Source organism: Ictalurus furcatus, chromosome 10 (assembly GCF_023375685.1).
Source record: "Ictalurus furcatus strain D&B chromosome 10, Billie_1.0, whole genome shotgun sequence".
In the NCBI taxonomy this organism is placed as follows: domain Eukaryota; kingdom Metazoa; phylum Chordata; class Actinopteri; order Siluriformes; family Ictaluridae; genus Ictalurus; species Ictalurus furcatus.
In genome coordinates, this window is record NC_071264.1 from 1698631 (window position 1) to 1726375 (window position 27745).

At 42.4% G+C, this 27745-nt stretch overlaps 1 protein-coding gene across 1 annotated transcript in view; it reads right to left on the reverse strand.

Annotated features, from left to right (window-relative positions):
• syt7b (synaptotagmin VIIb) overlaps positions 1 to 27745 on the reverse strand; it is an 85230-nt gene that overhangs the window by 3595 nt on the left and 53890 nt on the right. The window contains exons 5-9 of the mRNA XM_053634328.1: positions 26540 to 26899; positions 22157 to 22276; positions 2627 to 2750; positions 1195 to 1462; positions 317 to 486 (exon numbers count right to left, since the gene is read on the reverse strand). Coding sequence (XP_053490303.1) covers positions 317 to 486; positions 1195 to 1462; positions 2627 to 2750; positions 22157 to 22276; positions 26540 to 26899 — 1042 coding nt within the window. The remainder of the gene's footprint in view (positions 1 to 316; positions 487 to 1194; positions 1463 to 2626; positions 2751 to 22156; positions 22277 to 26539; positions 26900 to 27745) is intronic.

Genomic DNA, 27745 nt, shown 5'->3' on the forward strand with positions numbered 1-27745 from the left:
GCCGTGAATGAGGCATACTATCCAGACTGTGGGCCAATACAACCTGGAAAGTGTATAAGTGGACAGGCTAATGGCTTGCGTGTATGCTTTGCGGGCTTAGATTGGTGACAGGGTCGCAGCTTGATGCTTATTACATGACGAACGTAGAGCACCACATACTCCTGTGAGCCAAAACACGATTAAGCAATTATCCTTAATTCCCCTCGAGCGCAGTCAATCCTATTCCGTCCAATTTTCTTCCCCTTCTTTGAATGCAGAAATAGAATTGCGCTCACCAACATTCACACACACACAGAAATGCTGGATTGTGACTCACACTGCCATCGCTGCACGGTTTGAGCTCTTTCCAGACTGCCTCCGTGTGGGCGAGATTGATCTTGTTGAGGGGAATGGACACCTCGCCTATGGGGTCGTTCCTGCTGAATCGGTCATAATCCAGCACCTGCAGGTACAGAGTACGCTGGACCACCTTCTCATACGGGAAACCTAGAAGTTGCATAACGTAAACCATTAAAGCAAGTTTTTGAATCAAGGTTTTCTTTGACAGCTCTGTGATTTTAGGATGGGGACACTTTCAACACTCCCATCAGGACAAAAATGATCAGTCAAAATAAATTTGTACTGAAGTGACATGACCTTTTCTCCCTGGCCCAAAACAGTTCCAAGAGCCAATGTATTTGTTTTGTTTTTTCTTTAATATGTCACACATCTGTATATACAATGGCATGTAATCACAAACAGTATAGCATGAACTCTTTCTTTACCCCATTTTCTCCAAATTTGCTCACAATTCCTACCCACTACCTAGCTATCACACACTTTCTCAACTTCTCTCTTTCACATAGATAAGCTCACAGACACCCAGCGACTGGCTAGCATCGCTCTGATTGAACGAGCCAGAGTATTGCCCCTCCCACCCAGAAAGCACAGGCAATTTTTGCTCATTTGTACCCCTGGCCATGGGTAGCTGTGACAGAAGTCAGAAGGAACCCTATATAATTCAAAGGGCTTGAGTTCTATATTGATTTCAGACCTACTGGGTGACCCAGTACACATAAGACAACATGCACAAGAATATTATAGCTTGATAAAAACTGAGATTGAGGTAATAATAGCAGCATGGTATGTAATATTAGCCAATCAAGCTGAATATAATTCCACTGGAAGATAGAGAGACAGAGAGGTATTCTTTACCTTCAAACAGGAACGTTTCATTCCAGTGAGGGTTCAGGTTCTTTCTCTTCACCTTAGTCTCCAGTTTGTGCTTCTTGTCCGGTAGCAGATAGATTTTAACGAACGGGTCTGAGGTCCCGGAGAAATCTTTTGCCGGTAGATCCTGGCCTTTAAGGATCTTCACGGTAAGTGTGGAGTCCTGGAAGCTGTAGCCCACGCTGAACTGTATTCGACCCAGCTTCTCACACACCGGACCCTCATGTTCTTCCTCTTCAGAGCCCGGAGACAACTGCAATCGTGCCCAAAAAACGCCAATGTTAAACGTTAAATTCGTCCCCTTGTTTTTATTCTCAGATCAACGTCTTTTTAAATTAAGGGCAGAATTTGAAAATAAATAACGGCAGATTTATGTCATATTTATTAAATAGAAATGTAAATCTGTAAAAGTGTCATAACAGACCATAATTGTCAGAGATTTGAAAGTGATCTAATAATCAAATAATATCTGATTTCATTCACTTTAGCTTTGGGTTTAACAGGGGTATGTAAACTACTTAGTGAGGCTTAATGTACTAAAACAATGAGCAGAGAAAACCATTTTTCAATTGTTCATTGGATTACGGTGTCACTGTTTTAGCGTTAGATACTGTTTATTACAAGAGAAACGTGTGAGGAAAAATGCTTTATCCGGTCGTTGTTTTAGTATATTAAGCCTTGTTAAGCGCTTCAGAATGTCTCCTGTAACCTTTCCGATCAGATCAGTTTAATCTCTAATAGTTTTTCCCCGTCTAAAAGCAACTAGCTCATGTGTAAAGTGGTTATCGTATCAGTCGGTGAGACGGGTTTAAAGGTATGACCATAAGCTCTGTTGGTGTAACCAGATAAGAGTGAAGGCAATGATCAGGATCCCATGGCCTGAGCAACAGGAAGTGAAGAACGATCCAGAACACTGTAGGCGTTTCCCTAATGCAACCCTTAGGGATTCCCTGCCACTGGAACAAGTATTCGGGAGTTCTTTCTTCCAGTGAACAAATGAATACTGAAAGACAGAGTGACCTGTTAAATTAGCCGAGTCTGGGGAAAGTTCACTGCTACAAGTGGAAACACCATCATTAGGCATGATGATAAAAAGAAAAAGAAAGAAAGAACACCATGCCACCCACATAATGCCAGGCAGACCTGGTAAAGATGTTTCCTGACTGCCTCCGTGGTGATGTGTTCCTAGTTTAATTACTGGGCTCTCCCTGGAAAACAGCGACACGTGTGTGTGAGTGATTGGAGTGGGAGAGAGCACCACTCACACCCCTTACTTAGCACATCATGTTACATCCAACTCAAAACCACAACATGTTGGGTACGAATGGATGTAGTAGATGGTCCAGATGTTCCTCTACACACACACACACACACACACACACACACACACACACACACACACGTGTCATTGCCTTACCATGAGCATGTCGCTGGTGACGGAGTTGGCGAGGTCCGAGACGGAGGAGTTAGCGTCAGTGCGGCGGTTGCTCTCATCTGGGGTCTGGCCTTTAGGACTGCTGTTGGCTTTGTTACCGATGGCTCTGCGGGCAAATGCGAGCAGTCAGTGGATACGAGCTGCGTTGCTATTCAAGGACACAAATCAGACTTAGGAAATGATTACGCTCTTCCCGGGAGTATGATTTCTGTGATGAACTTATAAATGATGACCTTTGATAGAACATTAAGTTCATACATGCGCAGTGAAACCTTTTATATATATACAGATACAGGACTGCTCTGAAAGGGTTAAAAGGATCGCTACTGTGTATTACTGCTCTCGTTATAGTACTTAAATACACGGTTCACAGTAAGCGTGTGTGTGGGTCTTTTTAGTACAAATATGTACAACTTCACTACAGGGTGTAAAAAAAATAATAAATTTTCAATCCTGGAAGACTGTAACACCGATTAAAAGATTTCAAATGATTCCGTTTCAAGAGACAATCAATAATAAAGCAGCTTCCTGACAAACATCTACACTTCAAGCTCCAAACACTTATTCAGCTGCGGCAGTGTCTGAGACAGACGACAATCCCTGACCCAATTTATCAGCTCCGCTCAGTTTCAAATGCTTCAAAGGAAACAGCTTGATAATGATCTGCATATACGAGCAAAAAGCTGTGGATATATCAGAGGTAAGCCTTTACTGTAGCTAGCTGAGTGAGCTGGACTAGCTAGCTGGTATGAAAGCGCCGTATTAAATTCAAAAGGTCATGCCGATGTTCAGTAACGATGGAGTTAAATGTATAGCTTACTGATAACGCTCAGGATCATGTGTGAGACCTAGCTAGCTATGTAGGAATGAGCATGAGATAGATAACTCGCTCCAGCTAAAACGTGGCTAAGCTAACTACGCAGCTAGCGTTCAGTTTCTTTATATGCAGCGGATAACAGAGGTGGTTTTCATCCCAATCAGCTGTACACATACAAAAAAGTGATTTATAAAGTATTTATTCAAGCAGATTATCATACATATACATATATATATATATATATATATATATATATATATATATATATATATATATATATTTTTTTTTTTTTTTTAACAAACGACTTGTTTACTCTTACTTGAGTCATTCTTTTGGGATTTATAACCACAGTAGCTGTATTTTTACTCGTCATTTTTGCTCAGTTTCTTTCAAAATATAAAATTTGATAGCATTTTGAGATGTTTATAAAGCTGTGAATCTGCACTCCAACTTCATCCTGCAGTAACACAGAGCCGACGGAAGGAGGCGACGAACATCTGCGGCTAATGTGTGTGTTATTCCTCTGGGAAACCCGGGTTTGTTGGCAAGGCAACAATTAGATAGAACACACACACACACACACACACACACACACACACACACGCTTTTATTTCCATCAGCATATATGCTAACGAATCATAATCTAAAAATGTGTGCTTGTGTGTGTAAACCAACACTTCTCACACAGCATTTCTTTGCCCTCACAGTGTTACACACACACACACACACACACACACACATATATTTTCACACTATTATTGGATTACACAGGCACCAAAGAATCATGACCAAGTGTGTGTGTGTGTGTTGATGATGCTGTAGATGAAGCTATATGAACTCACCAGCACTCAAGGCGCAAGGCGCATTCCATTAAACTAGACTTGTGTTGACCCTCGGATATTCACGTACATTACCTAACCATGTTTCATAACCAAACAAACAGCCACCAAAACCAACTAAAATATTTCAGTGCTAGTGTACTCGTAGCTTCAACGCGTGGTAGGTAGGATTATAGAACAGGCAAAATTAAGTACTAGCTACGTAGCTCTTACTAGTCATAGTTTAGCACACAGCTCTGATTTAAATCTAAACTAAATGATGTCGGGTTTAAGAATACATCAAAGACTGAATTCCAGGAATGTGCCAGTACAGTATGTTACTGAATACTGGTTCTGGGGCCAGCACTGGCGATTGGTATTAGACAACAGCTGAGACTCGGAGTACTGTAAATGGAAAATGTCAAACAGGTGTATCCCAATTTAGCCCCGAAGTTTCCTCAGCAACCGCTCTTCTTTTCAGCTTGCCATGTTAAAGAGTCCTAGCAAGAACTAAGCGCTATTATAAAAAAAATAATAATAATCAACACCTTCTGACCAATCAGAATCAAGTATTCAGGAGTGTAGTGAGATGAGAAAACCGAATACATTCAGTTCAATACATTAAGACCTCTTCCATACAAATGAAGGTGTTTTAAGGATCTGCGGTCAGCCTGTACACAGTGAGGCTTTGGAGCTTGACTTGATTTTTCCTTTTATTAGGAAACTAAATTTCTTTAAAAGAATGCATCATTTCCAGATTGCTGGAAGTGTTTTAAATTCTCTGGAGAGATGCGCAAAGACAACTGACGACGAGCAACGACTACCAAACACACACAAAGAGCACAGATGTCTAGCTGGACAGGATTAAAATGCTCAGCCCACTCACAGATTTGTCCACGAAAAGAAGGCAATTTAGGCTGGAATTCTGTCAGGGGTGAGCGAAAAATGTCCAATTCCATTCTGAAAGCAGCTTTCCATCAGAAATTGCATTAAAGTGCCATTTTCTTTCTGGGGATGATGATGATGATGATACTCTGTGGTCAGTGTGACCAGCGCAGCTGTGTTAAACTACAGAAAAGTACCTCTCTCCCCGTTTCCAGACTAATTCTCAAAAAATAATGGACACCGTAAAACTACCTTCAGCTCCGCAGGTGGCCAAATGCAATCGAGTCCAATGATGATGATGATGATGATGTGCTGCAGGGTACCGAGCTGCGTAATATCACACAGAAGAATAGATTACATCACAATCAAAAGAATTTCAGGAACACTTGTAATCGCGCTGCTAGATTGGTACTTTCCGTCCCCCCATGGCCTTTTAATTTAACTAAGTATTAATTAAAGGATAGAAAGTGACTTGCGCTGAGTTCTCCCCCCCCCTGAAAGTACAACTCTCTCCATCCATAATTTATCACTTCTAATAATATCATGTTAGGGTCAATGTAGAGCGCACACATAACATCACATAACATCGCCTTTGTTTATCAACCTTTTAGGAACATTTACATGCATCTTTCCTGACACGGCTCATCTGCATGTAGTGACATCCACAAATCTCCATAAAAGGTAACGTGCACAGAGGTTATACGGAAGATATTTTGACTCGCTTCTATGCCAATTAAAGTATTTAATAATATATTATTATTATTAATCCATCCAGAGAGTGATGCAGCAGCGCTTTAGCCCTTGCATACACGTGTTTTTGGGTTCTTCTCGTGCGTGAGGATCCCGACCATGCGTATGTACAAACCCCCTGGTGAGTATTAGAGAGTGTTATTGCCGCTACGCTGATTATGAAGAGCTTCCATCACACTTGTGGATAATCGTATACTCGACGAACCGAAGCTTTGTGCAGGAATGGGGTTTTTTTTTGTTGTTTTTTTTTTTAAATGACAACGGGCGAGTGGTAAGTCGTGGTGAGTCAATTTCATTTGCCTAGAGCGATTGGAGTTGATCTCAGTTTCCAAGGGTTTTTACTCTTGGGAGCATTTCAGTAAGAAACTGGAGACGGGTTTGTCAGCAGGCTGCACTTAACTTCAACACAGGAGTCGTGCAAATACAACACCAACCTCCAAATTAACAGAAGAAGCATAACGCACATCGCAAATACTTCAATAGAAACAGGGTTTCATTAAAGTGTTATAACTGTATTTGTCAAGTGAAGGGTTTTTCCCCAGGCCACGACACATATCTACTAAATCATCTGGAATCTGATATCAATTGTTCTTCCAGTTCTTCTTCCTTTCTGACAGAACAGCCTTAAAAAAAAGATTTTTCCCCCCCACCGAATTAAAACAATAAAAAAGTATTCTAGCACAGCCAAATGTGCTGCTGATTTTTTAAAGTGAACTTAAGGGGGATACTCCTACTTCACTCAGCGTACGTTTTGTCAGAGGTCCGCTTGAACTAAATGTTAACAATGCAAAAAAAAAAAAAAAAAACCCAGAATGAAAGCCAGTAACCGCAAGCGTCCAGCAGGTTACCATTCGCCGAATGAGATCATGCGAATAGAACTTCCTTTCCTTCACGATTAGCCATTTGGTTAAACAACCTCTTTGAGACAACAGTTTGAATATAAACGACTCCCGACTGCAAAGTATGCAACATTTGTTTGAGTCAGCCTCATGTCACTTGGTAATGAGTAAGCCGTTAAGACATTAATTATGAAATACCCGGTGACGGGATTTACGTATGCAAGAACGAGCGCAAAGTAATAAAGAGTGGATTTGCTCTTCTAAATGTAAACATTCCTTCAGTGCATAAAATAAGGATATTTCAATGACATTTTATTTATTTATTGTTTTTGCTTCAGGACATGTCCGAACTTCACAGTTTTTGCTTGGACGCTCAGTTCTATGCTCAGTGTGGGAGGGAAAGTTGTTGCTGTATTGTTCCTTCAGGACGAAGTGTGATTATGCAATGATATCGCGCTATGAAGCCAACGCTTTTTCTTGCTTTTCAGAGATTAGTAACCTTAAGTAACCTACTTCGAAGGTTCTGGGACAATGCTCCCTGAGATCAAGACATGGTCTAGTGTAAGGATCATTCTTTATCAACATCATCCTTTTTTATGCATTGCAACAGTGACTACGTTTACATGGACAGCAGTAATGTAATTATTGACCTTAATCTGAGTAAGATAATAATGTGATTAAGGTGTGTACATGAGTCGCTTTTAGAATACTCCTGTCATGTTCCCGTGTTTACATGCTATAGAACATAATTAGATTAACAGCACACGTCATTACGTCACCGCGCCACGCCGTCCGACGTCCCTCCAGAATTTCATGTATCAACATACAGTTGTTCTTCGTTATGGAACCGTATACAGTTTTGGGTGTTTTTATTTATTTTTTTTAGGAACGCTTTAAGTGCAGTTAATTATTTGTCATGCTATACGTGCTAATAGACAACTGCTTGAAGCTGTGGGCTGTGTCTCAAACTGCATACTTACAGCCGTACTCTCTTGTTCGCCGTAAAATGTTGAGCACTGCCGTGTGTGATCGTGTCCTGTCATAAATTGCTGTGAAAACTCTCACACGACGTTAATAATGTGATTAAGGTGTGTACATGTCTGTAATACACGTCCATAATGCGACTAAAACAGCAGTACTCCACCTGTCTTAATTAGATTAGTGCTTACTTTGAGTATGACCTTAATCAGATTAAGGTAATTAAAAATTGCTGTTTACATGGTAGTTTCTTAATCAGAGTATCGTCTCAATCGGGTTAAGAGTGGATTATTGTTGTCCATGTAAACGCACTGAGTGTGATGTGAATTTCCATCCATCCATCCATCCATCCATCCATCCATCCGTTTCCTACACAGAATCGCACACCCATTCACACCCCACAGACAATTTGGAAATTATCCTACAATTAGCCTACAACGCATGTCTTTGGACTGGGGGAGGAAACCGGAGTATGCAGAGGAAGCCCCCACAGGGAGAACATGCAAACTCCGTGCACACTAGAGGCAGAGGTAGGAATCGAACCCCCAACCCTCCCCCCTGTGCTTCGGGGGTTTCCTCAGGGTACTGAGGGATGAAGGATGACGGGCATTTCCAAATTGTCCGTAGTGTGCGATTGTGTGCGCAAGTGTGCCCTGCGATGGGTTTGGCACCCCGTCCATCAAAACGTTCACGCCTTTATGTATTTCTTTGCTGTCATTTCTACATGATACATTATTAAGGTACTTGTGCATATTACAGAGATCCTCAAGCTTTCCCTCCATTTCTGCACTCCGCTGCATGAGGCACTGAAATCAGGAGATTATAACCCGAGACCACACATCCTACAACATACGCCTGGTTTAACCCAGTTCCAGACGCACACAATGGATGTTTTGTTTTTTTATATACGAAGATAACAAGCTGTCAAGCAAATCGTTAAATCATTTACTCCGTTGTCTTCATCGGGTCCGATTCGGCGTGCCGCACCGATCGTCAGCTCGCTCAGCGCAAAGAGCTGCAGGGACTGAAAAACGCACATAAACAGGAAGTAAATTTCTGTTCATGATTATAAGCATTGTTACGAGGCGTGCGAGGAGGGGTGTGTGTGTGTGTGTGTGTGTGTGTGCGTGTGTGGGAGAGAATTATAGTTATTCAAGATGAGCACTTGTGTAAGAGGAGTGGGCGTTTAGGTTTTAATCCTTCATCGAAACCAAGGGTGCGCCCCCAAAAGCTTGTGTTCGAGACAACATGCTTTTCTGGCATCTACGTGTTAATATCAGATTATAGCTAAAGATAAAGGGTGGAAAACCATGAGGCAGGAAAAAGAAGGGACTGTATACAGTAGTAGGAGGGAGAACTGAGAAACGAGATAAGCACTACTTAATCCTACACACAACGAGTCTGGCGTAACACATCTGAAGTGTCTGCTTTCGGATATTCCGCGAGTAGGACGTAGTAGTGTATAGAATCAAGACAATGAAGAGAGTTCTTATCAGAGGTGAAGCGCAGCGCGAATATCATGTGTTGGCATTCCTCTTGCTATATTGCTCTGCATAAACCAGATCCCAAAATCTCCACCACTTCAGTGAAAATTGGCGATTAGCCTCATGGTTCACAAAAGTATGTGGTATTAGTACTGGTGTTTGGTACTCTTATTTGGTAACCCAGCATTCTCCAATATATCAGAGCTTATAGATTAGGGGGAATATTCCACTTCCTGCTTGTGGTAGTCTACAGCCATAGCCGTTTTTCACAAGCTAATGCGCTAGTACACTAGCAACTAGCATGGAGAAGCGTGCCAGTGAAAGGAGTGTTAAGAAACTTTTTCATTTTGGACTGACCCACTTTAGTTTTTTATGCGTTACATTTTCATCCGAGATACCTGGAAGCGCAATAACTCAAGAACGAGTGGTTGAATGTTTGTAGGAGTTATATAGAATTATCAGTGTAACCTGTGATTAGAAATATTTAAAATAGTTGTTGTGTTTTGTTTCCTTCCTGTTTGTCATACAAAGATGTTACATACACGTTCATGTTCAAGAACTCGATACCTATTTTTGGCTAGCTGTGATTATCACCATCGGTTCACACCATGCCGTAATTACCAGATGACAATCCGGACATTCTCCTCATACCGGTTCATGCCTTCGGACTCGGAATTCAATTAATCCGTATGAGATGATGATTTTGACGACTGCAAAATGACATGAAACTGTATCGCATGTCTTTACTTTATTTTCAGATTCATCTTGCATCATTAAGACTATTAATAATAGTAAATATATCCGAAATATTAAACAGAAATGTTCCAAGATAACCACTTAACTACACTGTTACTGCTGAAGCCGCCGCCATTTTGAGCATTTCCACCTGACGTTGCAGCGCTCAGGTGGTACAAGTCGGAGATTTTTACAATTACAAGTTCGACAAGGACGCAAACGCTTTTTTTCAAACCAGATGCTCGTAATTACGGTAATTACGACATGGCATGGACGTAGCTTGCGTTCAAAACTAGATTGTGAAATGGATCCAAACAGAGTCAAGGTCACAGCGAGTTGGAAATGTCTGAAATCTTCGATAGCTGCATTCATGTTTGAAGTATATTTAAGGGAATTCCATGCATACTGGAGCTATCCCAGGGGACTTGGGGCATGAGCCGGGACACACCCTGTACTGTATGGGGGGTGCAAATCCATCGCAGGGTACAATCACACTCACACTCGCACACTACGGACAATTTGGAAACGCCAGACAACGCATGTTTTTGGACGAGGGGAGGAAACCGGAGTACCCCAAGAAAACCCCTTGAAGCACGGGGAGAACATGCGAACTCCGCCCACACAGGGCGGAAGTGGGATTCGATCCCCCAACCCTGGAGGTGTGAGGCGAATGTCATGTGCAAGTGGTGCAAAATAATATCCCAAAATGGCCAAAACAACAGAACACAGAAAGATCTGATTTTAGCCGCTTGCTGCTTTTTAGAAGTCACATTTGCTTGCTGGAGTAGCTGCAGCACTTACAGTATTTTTATGAGAAACGGTTTAAAAATAGAGCAGCTCAGGGCGACGGTGCTGCCGACACGGCTGTGTTTCACCTCTGATCACACGTCAGTGTTAGTTAGCTGGACACCTGCCAATGCACACCTCATTTTCATTTCCATTCAATTACCTTCCTCTGCCATGTAGAGATGCACACACACACACACACACACACACACACACACACACACACAACACGAGGAGAGTCTTGAAGGGTGTGGGATTATGTAACCGCTGTCTTTTGGTACTTTTTTGTTTTTTTTAACTTCAGCTGCGGCATAAAAAGGCTACAAATCTAAAAAAGGCTTTATTTGTAGTTATTTTGTTTTACACTATTGTAGTGGCAATTTATTACAATTTCATCCATTCTTAATATGTATTATAATAAAATAAATGCCATGTACCGTGTATTTTGTGGACCACAAGATACAGTTTCTTGTACCTCTGCCAGGTACTGTTGTGATGAAGCTACATAATTGCATAGTATAGTATAAATATATACACGTGTGTGTATATGAATCATATTACATAGATGCATATTTCTGACCTTCTATGTTTGTATTTTAAGCTACAAATACTATCCACGATAAATAAATAAATAAATAAATAAATGAATAAAGACCCTAGCAGAAAATAGCATCATTATAGTAATTACATGGTTTTACAGTTAAACATTGGTGTGTAATGACTGCTTAGTAAGGATGGACAAATAGGATTTCTTGACAGAAAAATTGGCACCAGAACTTAATAATAATAGTAATAATAGTAAATAATAATAATACCTTCATGACAGTTTTATCTTGCCCTGCGTTTCAGATTCCTAGATATAAAGTTATATATAAATGGAGAGCTACGGCATGTGAAGGCTAAGCACTGGGTCTTCCACACGGTGTTGACCTGGTATTCTCATATGTGTTTTCTGAAGCGTACAGCTTAGCGCACGTTAGCCTGAGTGTCAGAGACAGATTTTACGAGGCATGCATGCAGGGCAGAGCTTGCTAAACCTGCTGCTGTCACGCTTGGCCTGCATTTATTTCCATATCATAAGGATGAAGATAGCAAGCATTCCCTCCCTGGGTATTGCCTGTGTGTGTGTGTGTGTGTGTGTGTGTGTGTGTGACAGAGATAGTATGTATGAAAAAGATGGGGGAACAATTCTGACAGTGACTTAAGCTGCCTGTCTCAGCTCTGCTGCTTCTGCTTATGAAATGATACACAATCCAGTGTGTAGGGAAGGGACACTTAAGGGCTAGACAGACAGAGAGAGTGAAAGAGAGAGAAAACCTTTCCCTAGAACCTTTTTGCCAATTTCTTGTCTGTTCCACGCTTTGCGAATGACTAGGAACCCTGGCGGTTATCCGGTTTCATAGACCCACACGTAAATACCATTCTGTGTCTTCCATTCGCTTTGTTATTAGGACATGGTGAATACTCTACTCGATGGGGACGGTGATAAAGTCCATAGACACAAATGACGGGCCATTATCTGTAGTTATCATCATCTGCATCGCCCAGTGAGAGAGAAAAGGGAATCAGGAAGAGAGTTTGTGTCAATTCAAGTTGTGACAGAGCGCATCAAGTGCAAGTCGTAGGCCACAATGAGGAAGCTCTGGTGATATGGGTGACACTGAAGGTCAGCATATATGTGTCTATTTGCACAGTAAAGGCTCTCAAGCTTTGGTTGGCCACTCTAGCGGTTGAAGTGGCGGAGGAGTACGTGGAGTCAGAGCAGGGGTTCAGTTAACCAATCTGCACGTCATGAAAAGAATGAGGGGTCCATTGTGTGGAGGGAAAACCGACTCTAACTTCAGAACAATAACATGGCATAGGCAGGGAAAACCACTCGACCACTCTAGCAGCATGTAACCAAAGGCCTAATAATTTGTCTGGATGGTGGGGGTTTGTGGAATACTCTGTGCAGCAACACTGAGGGAGAACTGGATCCAGCCCTGAGATGCACGTTAGCGGAACTGAGTTAATACAGCAGATTCGGCAGTGAACAGAGATCAGCAGAGCGAGTGAAAAACCACACAACCACGCTAACAGCTATCACAGAGCAAGTTTGTAGAGATAAGGGAACACAGTGTGACATTTTATTTACTTGGCTTGTGCCTGCAGTGTGTTGGGCAGATAGCAAAATGAATGAAACAAAGATCATGCCTTTGGAGCCCGCTCAACACACACACACACACACACCCTGCTCATCATAAATTCTACAATTTGAAGCCGATCGATCGAGGTTTACATTAGTTAGTCTTCTTAGTTGTAAATTTATACATGCTCAGGAGCACGATTTTTTGAACTGATACCAAATTTCTTGTGTAAATGCTCAAATAAATCTGTCTGTATCCAGCATGACAAGTGAGGCCCATTGTCTGGTGACGTCTGAGAACCAGAAAGAAGTCTGATCTTACACCAGGGGGCCACACGTCCCCAGTACCCCTATAGCAAGACGCCGCTCTGTAGGCTTTAAGGGAGGTGTCCATTACTATCCAATGGGACATCACTTAGTTAACGCTGGACTGTTAGGGCGGAACGGTATCCATCCCACTCGGGAAGGTGCTGATCTCATTTCTTGCAGCATAGTACATAGTCTAACAATCCAGAGCCAAGGCCAGGGAGGAGACAAGTAGGCTACACCAACCATCTGTTAGCTGCACTGAGTCGTCACCTAGGTTCCACAATCGAGACTGTGTCTGTTCCCAGAGCTAAACAATAATGTATAAATATTCAGAAAGTTTGTTTCAGTGACCTAGTTAACATAAAATTTGATCATACTGAATGCACAGCCTTTGATCTGAAGCTAGGATTGTTAAACAGAAAAATGGATTAAACCAAATGAATACACAGCACTAAATGAAGCCCGTCCTCCTGGACAAAGTTATATACATCAGCCCTGTCTGACTGGGAGAAGAGATGTCGCACTCATTTATAATGATAATCTAGGTGTCACACACAAACCTAGTCATAAATTCAACTCTTTTGAAGTTCTTTATGACAGTGTAACATACATAGCCACAAAAAATAAGTCTACTGAGTTGATTCTGCTAATTATTATTTACAGAGCTCCAAGGGAAATTCCTTGGTGAATTTGCAGATTGAATCTCGAACCTGGTTGTTTCTCTATACAAAGCATTAATTATTGGTGATATTAATAGTCATTTTGAGGACCCAGAAGACCCTCTGAGAACAACGGTTGGGTCCATTCTAGATTCAGTAGGGGTCAATCAGAATGTAATCGGACCCACTCATAATGTTGGTCACACTCTTGACCTGATACTAACATCCATCCATCTTCTACCACTTACTCCTTTTCAGGGTCACGGGGAACCTGGAGCCTATCCCAGGGAGCATTGGGCACAAGGCGGGGTACAACCTGGACAGGGTGCCAATCCATTGCAGGCACAATCACATACACGGACACTTTAGACATGCCAATCAGCTGACCACGAATGTCTTTGGACTGGGGGAGGAAACCAGAGTACCCGGAGGAAACCCCCGCAGCACGGGGAGAACATGCAAACTCCACACACACGGCCCCAGCAGGACTCAAACCCCGGATCCTGGGGTTGTGAGGCGAACGTGCTAACCACTAAGCCACCGCGCGCCCCTGATACTAACATACGGATTAAATAAAGAAAATATAGTCACACTTCCGCAGTTTGAAGCTATATCATCTCGTTTAAATTGAATATCGATCATAATATATGCACCTCGCCATGCTACCGTGTAAAACGTACATTCTCGTCAGCTAGTGCACAGAGTTTTATCAATAACCTCCCAGAGATATCACTTATGATTGGATCACCGTCTGATCCCAAAGAACTTGATCAGGCGACTGAATGCTTAGAGTCAACATTCTGCTACATGCTATATAAGGTAGCTCCAGTCAAATGAAAAATCATTCGAAAGAAAACGCTAGCACCTGCTGGCTCAAATTTAGCCTATTACCCAAAAACACTTAAAAATTTAACATAGAAGCCAATACTCACATCTACCTCTGAGCCCAGTTGGAGATAGAAAAAAAGACACCAGCCGTGAGTGAGAAGAAGCAAGGGTCCAGCTTTATTGGTTCCGTTCCACCACACGAGATCCACACCGATGAGAATTCTCAGAAGTGATCTGATACCCTGAGCTTAAGCTCCAGTATTTATACTGTATTTACACAGTAAATAACCCATATGTTTCAAGAAGACTATGATATCAATACCAATAGGGTTAAAAAAAGAGCTCATCTACCTTACTCTTATGTTCTAAAAAAAGGGCTATTCCACTTACCAATAGCTCAAAAAACAGGGCTTTTCAACTTACACATAGAATCAAAACCAGGGGTTTTCAAATTACACATAGAATCAAAACCAAGGGATTTCAAATTACACATAGAATCAAAACCAAGGGATTTCAAATTACACATAGAATCAAAACCAAGGGATTTCAAATTACACATAGAATCAAAACCAAGGGATTTGAATTACCCATAGAATCAAAAGTGGAGAGACAAAACAATCTAGAGTGACCTTGGTCTTACTATTGTCTCGGGGGGGGGGGGGGGGGGCAGCTTGACGCAGCTGCCCTTATAAATGGCTCCTCATGGTTTTCTCTTAATATTAAGGCCTTCCTTGCGAGACAAGAATCTTCACCATCTGGACTATGAGTAAGTTACATTTTCCTGTATTTCTAGTTTATAATTTATTTTCATATTTGCTCTATATCTCTATTTTATATATAGTTATACTGCTTGAAAAACGGTTTACTGTACTTCCTACTTCATAATATCATTATATTACCCTTCTACTGTTCTACATATCCTACTATTCTGTATTTTATAAAGATTCTATACTATTCTATTATTATAAGATATTACCCTTATAATATCTTAATACTCCTTTTTATTATTCTTATAAAGTTATAATGTTATGTGTGTGTGTGTTATGTCTACATGCCCGCCCTTGACTGTGCGAGAGCGTGTGTGTGTGTTAGCACTCCTCAGCTCTTATACTTCTGTTTGACTCTTCGACTAGTAAACCATAGTGTAGTACTCTGAAAGTGTGAATCCAATTCATCAATATCCGCCTAATACCGCTTCTGTGTGTCTAGGTGCCCGTCGTCATTTTTCCTTCTCTCCTTTACTGGAGGGGCTGGATTTGAATCTGACCATTCTTCCCTCTTCTCACCTGTCAGTCCGCCCTACTCTCAGTGGTCTCCTTATTTCACCTTTGCTGACTATCCCATGTCCCCAGGACACACCCCATTTCCTTCCCCCTACCGCTCTCCTCCAGACTACGCACCCACCCGTCCCGTGAATTACCAATAAAATTACATTTTACTCATACTAAGTCTCCCTCATGTTTATTTCATGTCATTTTTATCCACAACACACCCTGGTATAACCATCACACACACACCTTAAAACAGACCACTCGACAATTAGAACGTAAATGGCGTCAAACCAAATAGTATTTCAAGGGAACAGTCCTCTCCTGGCTCAGGTCTTATTTGACTGATCGTTATCAGTTTGTAGATGTAAATGGAGACTTCTCTATGCATACTGAGGTAAAGTTTGGTGTTCCACAAGGTTCTGTTTTTCTTTATATATGCTACCTCTAGGTCAAATTATTCGTAAACATGGAATTATCTTCCACTGTCATGCTGATGATACACAGTTGTATGTTTCAGCGAAGCCAGACGACAGACAGCAGCTTAGTAAAGTTGAGGATTGTGTAAAGGACATCAGACGTTGGATGTTAACTAACTTCCTCTTACTTAATTCTGATCAGACAGAAGTACTTGTACTAGGACCACGTGTAGCTAGAAGTAATCTTTCTGATCTCACAGTAACTCTGGATGGACTTTCTGTTTCATCATGTACAGCAGTAAAAGACCTTGGAGTGATTATTGACTCCAGTCAATCATTTGATGCTCATGTAGATAATATTACTAGGATAGCCTTCTTTCATTTCAGAAATATTTCTAAGATAAGAAATATATTGTCACTACATGATGCAGAAATATTAGTTCATGCTTTCGTCACCTCTAGACTAGATTACTGTAATGCCTTACTGTCTGGATGTTCCAGTAGGAGCATAAACAAACTCCAGTTAGTCCAGAATGCAGCTGCTAGAGTCCTAACTAGAACCAGAAGATACGACCACATCACCCCGATCTTATCCACACTGCATTGGCTCCCAATGAAATCTCGCATTGATTATAAAATACTACTACTGACCTATAAAACACTGAATAGTCTCGCACCACAGTACCTGAGTGAACTTTTGGTCTTCTATGATCTGCCACGCCTACTTCAATCAAAAGATGCAGGCTATTTGTTGGTACCTTGAATAGTGAAGGCTACAGCAGGGGGAAGAGCTTTCTCTTATAGAGCCCCACAGTTATGGAACAGTCTTCCGATTAGTGTTCGGGACTCAGACACAGTCTCAGTGTTTACGTCCAGGCTGAAAACATATTTGTTTACTCAAGCTTTTTGTGAATAGTTTTAATCTTTGGTAAAGGAGCAGCTCTAGAGGATCACAGACAGAGTGTTGTGGTGAACTAGGATGTTTCGATGCTGGATTTATATATTTCTGTAAAGCTGCTTTGGGACAGTGTCCATTGTTAAAAGCGCTACACAAATAAAACTGAATTAAACTCCCAGCTGAAATCGCTCTGTTAAGAGCATCCTGCTTCAGATTTCGTCACCATCCCCCTGCCCTTCCTCAACTCAAGGTGCTACAGAGCCCAGTCACATTCTATGATATATTTATGTTTGTTTATTTATTTATTTATTACATTTTCTATCTGATATGATCAGTATGCTTATCAAAAACATTAGTTGTAGGTATTGATTTGAGCAAACTGGATGCGCCACTGAACAATTCAGTGAACAAATCTGAACAATATATTCAAGCTGGATGGTTTCATATGTATTGAGTCACTGATATGATGCTTAAAGATGGAACCTCTAAACTCATCCCAACCACATGAGTTGGGAATATGTTTAAATTATATATAAATATATATAACAGCCTTCAGACGGTTCACCAATTGGCCTCGCTGCACTGTGAACAGAACAACATCATTAGCTCTATAGAGCTCTGATATGGAGCTCTATAGTTTCACTTTGATTGCAAACCATTAACTCGCAGGCAAACAGCTGTGCCAGGAAAACAAACTGGTTCATAACAACACACACATTTAATGCACTCGATTTTATCATAATTACACTCCCACTCAGCACTGAAAGCAGTGAAGTGAGCTGCAGCAGATTAGATATTGAGATATGCGATTCATTTTAAACTGGGACACACACCATGGGGCAAGGAAAAAAGGGGGCAGTGGGATTGAGGCTTGAATGATGGAGAAGAGTATTTTATTTTAACACTGAGTAGCTGAGGTTTAAATAAGAGCCGAGTTCCCAGTGGAGAAGGAACTGAGAGAGTCTTACTTACTCCTGCTCTCGTTGGGTGTTAAGTTGTGTCTTACTTAGTCTTGCTCTCGTTTTCTGCCTCTGGCCCACTCGTTCACTATGATCTTTTAGGTACATACATATACCTTTATAATGTGAATTGATGCCTTACATAACAATATTGCTGTCAATCATTTCTTTTTCTTTTTTTAATTGTGATAAAGAATTATTGTTATGATTCATGAAATTCAAAAGAATACCCCCCCACCCGCCACCCTACCCCACATTTGGTGCTTAGCTGTTCTAAGGCCAGACGTGTTTAATTCTCTCGTTACTTCACTGAGGGGTAAGTAAATAAAAGGCCTAGAGTTGATTTCAAGTGTGGCATTTGCATTCGGATTCTGTTGCGGTTAACTCTCAATATGAAGTCCAGATTAAGTCATCGTTAGATTGCAACATCAAAACAAACCCTTCACACAGATAGCAAAAACATTCAGTGTGACCAAATCAACCAGTTGGTACACTTCTTAAAAAGAAAGAACGCACTTTTGAGCTCAGGATCACCCAAAGGCCTACAAGACCATGGGAAAAACAACTGTGGTGGATGACAGAAGAATTCTTTCTCTGGTGAAAAAAAATCCCTTCACAACAGTTGGCCAGATCAAGAACACCCTCCAGGAGGTAGGTCTTATCCGTGTCAAAGTCAACAATCCAGAGAAGCCTTCCCGAGAGTGAATACACAGGGTTTAGCACGACGTCTTTTGTTCTGGAACAACATCCTATGGACAGATGAGATAAAGATAAACTTGTACCAGAATGATGGGAAGAGAAAAGTACTGGAGGAGGAAAGTCTGCCCATGATCTGAAGCATACCACTTCATCGTGTGGCGTGGGTGTGTATGGCTGCCAATGGAACTGGTTCCCTTTTGTATTTCCTGATGATGATGATGATGATGATGTGACAAAAGCAGTGTGTAGCACTATGTTATCTGCTCAGATTCAGCCAAATGCTACAGTGCAGATATACAATGACCTGAAGCAAACCTAAGACATTTGCAATGGCCAAGTCACCTGACCCGAATCCGATTGAGCTGAACTAAAAACCTGAAGGTTAAATGCTCCGAGAATGAGCAGGAACTGAAAACAGCTGATCAGAGCATGACCAAGGAAGAAACCCAGTGTCTGGTGATGTCAGATATTGGTTCCAGACTTCAGACAGCCATTGACTCCAAAGAATTTGCAACCAAGTATTAAAAAAGACAATTTAATTTATGATGTTTTGTTTAAACTTGAACTTTTAAGGACACACGCTTAAAATCTGTATACTGTGTTTATATGTTTCTGTAAAGCTGCTTTGAGACAATGTCCACTGTTAAAAGCCCTTTACAAATAAAATTGGATTGAATTACTTTTGGCCCCTTTAAAAAGGGGGTGGGGTGATGGGGCTGTTATTACTCCACTGCTCACCTGATTTGGACGCGAGTATCCTCAAAATATCCATTCTCCAATATACTGCGATAGACAGCTGCAAAAACAATTACATGGTCAGTGTCCGAATATTTATGACCTTTCTGTGTATATAAAATGCGTATTGCTTTCCATTGTGCACATCTCATTCACATCTCAAATTCCACCTCCACTCCATAATTCAGTTCCGCAAGGAAAGATTCGGTTGAGCAGAAATCTCAAGTTCAACACTGGTTATTACTGACAGTGACTCAGAAAACTCCAGCCTCATGAGGACAGAAACAGATTTTTGAAATGAACCTGGAGAGCTGTGCAAAAATGGCTTCAAGTGTCTGGACTAAGAATAAACATAACAAGTCTTCTGGCTCAGCAGGGATGCTCCTAGAGCGGCACATCTGCACAGCTTTAAAGACGCACCGTGAATTAATATAATAATGCCAGGTGTAAAAATTTGCATGCTAACAGAGCCTGGGATTCCTCAAACAGCATCGCAGAGCACATATATCTGCGAAGCAGGAACGGCAGTGGGCTGTTAATCACAGGTTGCCACCAGTTGCAGCCACTTCAAGCTCTCTGGAGGCTGAGTACAAACATGCGCCATCAAGATGATTCCCAGCTGAAGAAGATTAGATATAGGAGTTGCTTCCTCATCCTCCTCCTCACACGCACCTGTCTTATAGAAATGAACATTCCTCCTGGGTCTATTAACATCTGGTTTCTGGTGTGTGTTCATGCCGCTGAACGTAAAAACAACCTCATCTATGCCTTTGCCTCTAGCTGCAATTACTGCAACTCCTGTCTAATCTCTGCTATCAGATCCGTCCTGCATTTCTGGCACTTCCATATCAACCTCTCCATATTCTATGATCCTCTACTCGTCCACCACGCTCAACTGTCCTTCCCTCGAACCTCTGAGTGAATAAACCAGACGTTCAGCAGCTGAGAAATCGAACACTCCAAGGTCTTCGTCAAATCCAAGGTTTTTCTGTTGCCCAGCAACTCTACAATGCACAATCTCACTCAAATCGACATCTAACAGTATATCTACAGTAGCCGATATCCACTGGATCCTGTGTAATAACACATTTGATCTATGCTGTACTGTATGTACTGTAAATGTAAGGAAGGAATTATCATCAACATTATTATTATTATTATTATCATTAATAATAATAATAATAATAATAAGCAGTAAATCTGTAATAATTTTGCCAAGGAATCAACAAGTATACTGGTAGATCATATATAAAAAAAATCATTTAAAAACCAGACAACCGAAGTACCCCAAGTGTAAAGGAGAAGGAATAAGTGTAAGACATGCTAGATATTCAATATGCATAATTTAGTATATACAGTATGGCTTAGTGGGAAGGGGGTTCAAATCCCGCCTCCGCCCTGTGTTCTACCCAGGTTTCCTCCCCAGGTACTCCGGTTTCCTCCCCCAGTCTAATGACATGCATCTTAGGCTGATCGGCATTTCCAAATTGTCCGTAGTGTTTGTGAATGGGCTGGCCCCCCGCCTCGTGCCCCAAGTTCCCTGGGAAAGGCTCCAGGCTCCCTGCGACCCTGTGTAGAATAAGCGGTACAGGAAGTGGATGGGTGGATGGAAATGGCAATCAATATAGTTATATACAGAATTGTGCAAAAGTTTTGGTGTAAAGCAACGATAGATGCCTTCAAAAAGAATCCATTTAAAACACTTCTACATTGTCTAAAAAGTGTAGCTACTTTCTTTACTGACGTACAAAACATTTTCTGTCTTTAATGAACGTGCTGGAAAAGTAATATTCGGAAATTATTTGACGCGAAATGTCAAAGTACTGCATGTTCTCCTTGGCATCCCGTCGTGCGTTCTGTTACGGCTCATGAACCCATCATGAGCTCTTGGGTTGCTTTCAGACCCCCAGTATCGCCTTCTTTCGCCCGGTGGCTTTGGGGCAGGTGTGGAATTGTCCTTCAAACTTGGGTCGGGACCAAATCAAGATGTGGTACTGGAATGCTGCCAAACAAACGGTCCAATTTAAGTTCCAACACAAAGGAAGTGCTGAGCATTATGGGGCTGTCGGTTTCAACTTCCCCCGGTTAGTGTGACTGAACTACAGCCACAAAACTGTAGCGACGGAATGGGACGCTCGAGTGAAATTTGTGGACTTGTGTTTATCGACATGGGAAAGGAGAAAGGCTGGAAGTCACTGAAGCATCGCAAAATCAAGCATTATTGGCCGCAACAATCACAAAAAAACCCTATAGGTCTGTAAAATGTCCGTCTAGGGTTGAAAACACACACACAGGAACACATACACACTAAACAATGTGACAAAATGAGTAAACACTTAACCGTGTGTCTTGTCTGAGATGCAGAAGTCTGTATATTATGGATGAAGGATATATTCAATAAAGAACTTTGGAATAAAACGATGCCGTAGTGTGTTTGGTTGGCGCACTCGTTGATGACATTTTGCGGCTCGTCTTCGAGAACGCTCGGTGAACGCAAATCGCAGACATTCCGGAGAACTACCTTTTATCGCCAGGAGGAGTTTCTTGGCTCGCGGGCTTCTCCTGCAGGTCTGGCAGGTTGGCGAAGTCGTCCTGTTCGGCCAGGCCGATCGCGAGAGACAACACAACCATCTTGCCTTCCCTGAAGTAAAACACACACACACACGTACAATCATCTCTAGGCTGGACGTAGTCATTTAAAAGAAGACAAGAACAATTCTGTGATTTTTTTTTTGTATTTTAAACAGAACAAACAGGAAATACTTTCAAAGACTTAGTTTCGACAACTCTTTTGCAATTATTTTATTTGGAAGAAAATGTGCAAGGGGTGATGGATATTTCTGTATTTCATGAGGGGAAGAGTCTCAGTTGTACAGCATGTACAGTTTAACCATTTATTTCTATAATATTAAAAAAAAGTCATAAAACTCGAATAGTACCGGTGTCGAAACTCACACAGTTCAGAGTAAGCAATTAACCACCGACGGCTGACAGAGTGCAAGCGCGAGCCCCGGCTGCGCCGCATGAGTGCTGACCGTGTTTGATTTGCACGTTTTAATATTGCGGTCTGTAATTGCGAAACCCGTCAGCAAAAACTGAATGAAAGGAACGACTCGGTGCAGTGACTGATACCAATTAGTTCTCCTTAGTGACTCATTCAAAAATATTGAATATGTAACATGCTGACAAACACACACACACACACACACACACACACAGTCCCGAAGCTCCTGTTGTCCCTCAAGCAGTGTAGTGACTCACTCTTTCCTCAGACCCGCTCCTCCTCTTCCTTCTGCCATACCGTCCTGCTGCCCCCCCCCCCACTCACTTTCATTAATCGATGATATAATTATAATTGGTTAAGCATTTCTAAATACACCTATTCATGATAACATGTGCAAGGGACCGTTCTATTTGAAAGGCAGCCCCCTCAGATCTTTTGACAGATCTGAAGGAAGCATCATGCGGATCCTTCTCGGAGAAGCCGATCCCACGATTCCGCTCTCAGGATAAGCTTTCCAAGGCAATCTGCAAAACTGTCAATCAGCCATGACGTCCCTGCAACGCGCGCAACCTCGTGCCTAAATCATCGGACATTTCGTTTCTCAGAACGGACCCGTCTATGCGGATCCTGACACCAGGACAAAATAAAAAAATAGAATGGCGCGCGGCTCAAAAAGGCAGGAATGGCTTCTACGCTAGTCACTTTCTTCCTCAGCACGCGGTTTGGAATCAGCCCTGGGTAGGAGGCGTGGGAGGCAGAACCGTAGGAGTTCGAAACGCACCAAAACGTGATGGTGTCCAGGGTCCACTTCTTTCGTTTTGTACAAGAGCTATTATGCAAATGTTAAAGGAAAAGGGGAACTCTGTGTAGATTGTAGGGTTTGTTTGGGGGTTTTTTTTGGAAAAGTTTTAGCAATGACAAGAACTGGACTGTTGATAAGGATAAATCCACTTCCTGGCGAATCTCTTGTGGAATGAATATTGGATAAACGTAAGACTGGACAGGCGTGCGAATGATGCACATCTCAGGTTTGTGGGTAGAATTGTAAACAACGACAAAAAAAATTCTGGACATTGCGCGTGACATTGTTGAGCTATGCACAATTTTATATAGCGAGGATTTAGACCAAACTACAGACACTGCTGTTTGTTTTGCGGCTTCAGTCACTTCTCGGTTGTTGCATATCCATCTACAGGTTGTGAAACTGATGGATATACTGTAATAATCCACACCGTGTAATCCAGCCTTTTCCATACCACTTATCCTTAGGGTCTTAGAGTCGGGGGGGGGTCTCTGCTGGAGGCTTGGAGCAGGGTGCCAATCCATCGCAGGGCACGTTCACTACGTCGCCGTGTCACGAACTGAGTTTCTTTCTCTCCTTTCGTCTGTCTGCTGTTCCTCTAGTCCATGGCAGTCAGCTGAGAGAGGGTAATGATGCTGAAAACGCGAGCTTACCGCTGTGAGCAGCTGATCTGATAGCAGCTGCACGTACTGATACAAAAGACAGTAGTGCAAACACACACACACACACACACACACACACACACACACACACAGAGTTGAGATTTATATCAGTGCATTATATGACCTTGTCACACCTGGACACAGTGTGTAACTAGTGTTACATATAGTGTACAACATTTTTAGTTGGGCGTATATTAATTAATTAATTAATCGATTGATTAATTAGGTTTGATGGGGGTCCAGACGGTGTTCTAGTAATGGTCGATCACGAGGCATGGAATTGCAGGATAGTAAATGCAAACGAGGGAAAATGCCTCAAGGGCTAGTGGATGCTGCAGATCTCCACAGCTTTCTTTTCTCAGGGAAATGCTTGCAACAGAGAAGAAAACACACTCAAAAAGGTATAAAGGAGTGCCAGGAGGTTAGTTCAAGTTTTGGAGGACAATCACGTCAATCGCTCCAGATCCTGATCAGGCGACAAGGAAAGGGTAAGATGGCTGTATTCCTGCACCATTTATTGGAAATGAGGCGCCGCACATCACCACATGACTACAAACTGCGAGGACATCTGCGAGGACATCTGCAAGAACGGCAACAAGGACGGCCACGACACGCAACACTCCTCGCTCCTTTCTGTGTGAAAGGGTCAGGAAATATTAGACCATCTATCCAGGACGGTAACGCGTGCATATACTCTGCAGCCGAAAGAATCGACAGAATAAATAACATTATAAATAAATAATAATATCAGCGCATTGAAAACAAACTGCTTACCCACGGATAACATGAGGTCGCATTAAAAGCCTGCTATTCTCTAATAACTGAATATAAATGACACTTACTGCATATTCTGATTGTTTTCTTTGGGGGGAAAAAAACACACCACATTTTAAGTGTCCTCTGTACCGAATCGTTTATCCAGAAATCATTTTCATTTTTGTCTACGAGGACAATGAGGCCACAGATGTGTCATAAATCTGGCGTTAAACGGCCGCGTGTTGGATCAGATTAGTGCTTAGACTGCAAGACCGATCAACTCGGCACCTGTGGCTGACGGAAAATTAAAAGAGAGGGGGGAAAAAAGACCAATTCAAATATGATTCACATTCACAAATGCCTGATTTGTTGAGAATGTGCGATGCTACCGGTGAAGACACAGTGGACAGGCATGAGAGAAAGACAAGGACGAACAGGCAGAGATAAACGCAGTGTGCTCAGGACCCACAGTTCCTGCGCGTGCATGTTATACAGTATAATCCAGATCAGTTAGTGCTTGATGAACGAGAAGATGATCAGCTAACACCGCGCGGACACGCCGGGCGGAAGCGTGTAGCGTAGAGGACACTGATGTAATGCATGCCAGTCACAACATACTCTCCACACTGTGAAATACATACTCCTAGACTACAGAGGAACGAGGACGCTAACAATACTGACAGGCAGAGGGAATTACAGATGGCGTGGATGTGCACATGCTGCGAGCACAAAACAAATAAAATCCTTTCATTCATTCTTTTATTTACACAGTCTACAGACAAGCCTAATGAGACCGAGATGTCATTTACAGCAGGGTGGTGTAAACAGCAACATACTGCACAATAAAACACCAAAATATATTATATTATACTATATAGGGTTATAGTCACATCTGCATCTACGAATGGCTGCTGCGAGTTACGGGTGTAACGAAATACAGTGAATACAACGAACGGATTATTCAGATTGAACGGCGTATTTGATTTATTTATTTGTTTGGTTTTGAACTGGCGCTCCAGTTCTGAAGCTGGTAAGACTTCCATGAGGCGAGGCGATTAAAAAAAGTTGCTCGAGTGACATACAGGTGCGTCTCAAAAAATTTGAATATCGTGGAAAAGTGCGTTATTTTTTTCCCCCTCTACCCATAATTTTCATACAAAAAAGTGGAACGTTTGTGCGGGTGAATCCCAAAACACACCAAACTCACAGTGAAGCACGGTGGTGGGAGCATCGTGATATGGGGCATGATATCTCTGCAAAAGGTACTTGGGGCATTATACATCATCAAAGAAAACGTGAACAGAGCGATATATTCAAGACATATTCGAGGAGAATTTCTCAGCTCATCAGTCAAGAAACTGAATCTGGGTTTAAGATGGATGTTTCAACGAGCCACAATATCTGAAAATGCTTGCATGGCCATGCCAATCTCCTGACTTCTGAAACTGCGAGTTCATCAGAGGGATGCTCATAACCTTAGGGAACTGAAGATGATTTAAACCTACTGAAGCTGGAAGCTGACAGGTTATAAGGTTGTCAGTCACACGCTAATGTTATTTTTAGATGACAAACACAACACTAGGTCCAGTTCCGTTATTATTTGCGTGCACGGATCAGGTTCAAAAGCGGTTAAACAGCGTTAAAGTGGGTTATAAATAGTATTTTAGCTCATGTACTTACAGGAAGGATTTGACGTCCATGCCCCTGGTACGTATTTGCCCCATCACGTGATCCCAGCTGCCCGGGTTGGAGCGGGACCGTGCCCCTGCGCCCGCTCTGTAGCGAGATGCCCCGGGTGCAGCTGGGCTGCCCCTTGCCCCCGGCCTTGCACCCCCCCGCTGCCCCCCGCCGCCCCCGGAGCTGCTGTGTAACTGCCCCAGGCTCTGTGAGGTGGCAGGGGGGTCGTTGGGCGGCGGAGGGGGCCGGGGGGTCAGGGGCTGCTGGAGGCTCTGCTGTCGGACGAGGGGCCGAGGACGACACGCCGCGGGTGCGATGTGCTCCAGAGTGGACGCTGTGGACAGCGGGGATGTATCCCCAAAACTGCAGGAGACATACAGGAGAACGAAGGAGACGGGGCGTGTAAAGTGAAAGGAATGGGCAATGAGTCATGGATTAGGAGAGGAACGAGGAAACTCGGGGAGAGGTGACGGGATGAACAAGAGAGGAAACGCAAGGGAGGGGTTGGAATAAATTGATTATTTTATAAGGGGAGGAGAAAAGCCACCAGGAAGACGAGGACAAAGCGTCAGAGTTTAGACACAGGAGAGAGGAAATATGTCGGTTTAGATTTAAAGAGAAGAAGAAGGTAGAGAGGGAGGATGCAGACATTTCAGGCAATGATGGATTGATGAAGAAAAAGAGACAGAGAACAAAAGTTAAGCAGCAGCATCATCAAGTCACGGACACAGTGATGAGGCTCGGTCTGACCACAGACCACTGGCCATGTCTTCGGGTCCTCATGAGTAGTTTTACAAGTGCATTCAATGTGACGAGGCTTTCTATCCGCTTAGCTAGCTGGCTAGTCTTAGCAATGATGATCATGCATGAAAATGACTTCCTTCTTCCATAAAATATATATATATAGACCCAAAGACATGTCCACATTTCTGCATACCCAAATACACATCTTCTGAGTCACTTCAGTATTTCAATGATATGGGGTTTTGTGTGTGTGTGTGCGCGCGTGTGTGTATGGTGACCCAGAAAAGCAGTCCAACTTTTTTTAAATAAATGTAGCATTAATAAATGTGTATGATTTATTTATTTATTTGTATGAACGGGTGTGAATGTGCCCTGCCATGACTTGGCACCCGGTCCAGCGTGTACCCCGCCCTGTGCCCCGTGCTACCTGGGATCGGCTCCAGGTTCCCCACGACCCTGTAGGAT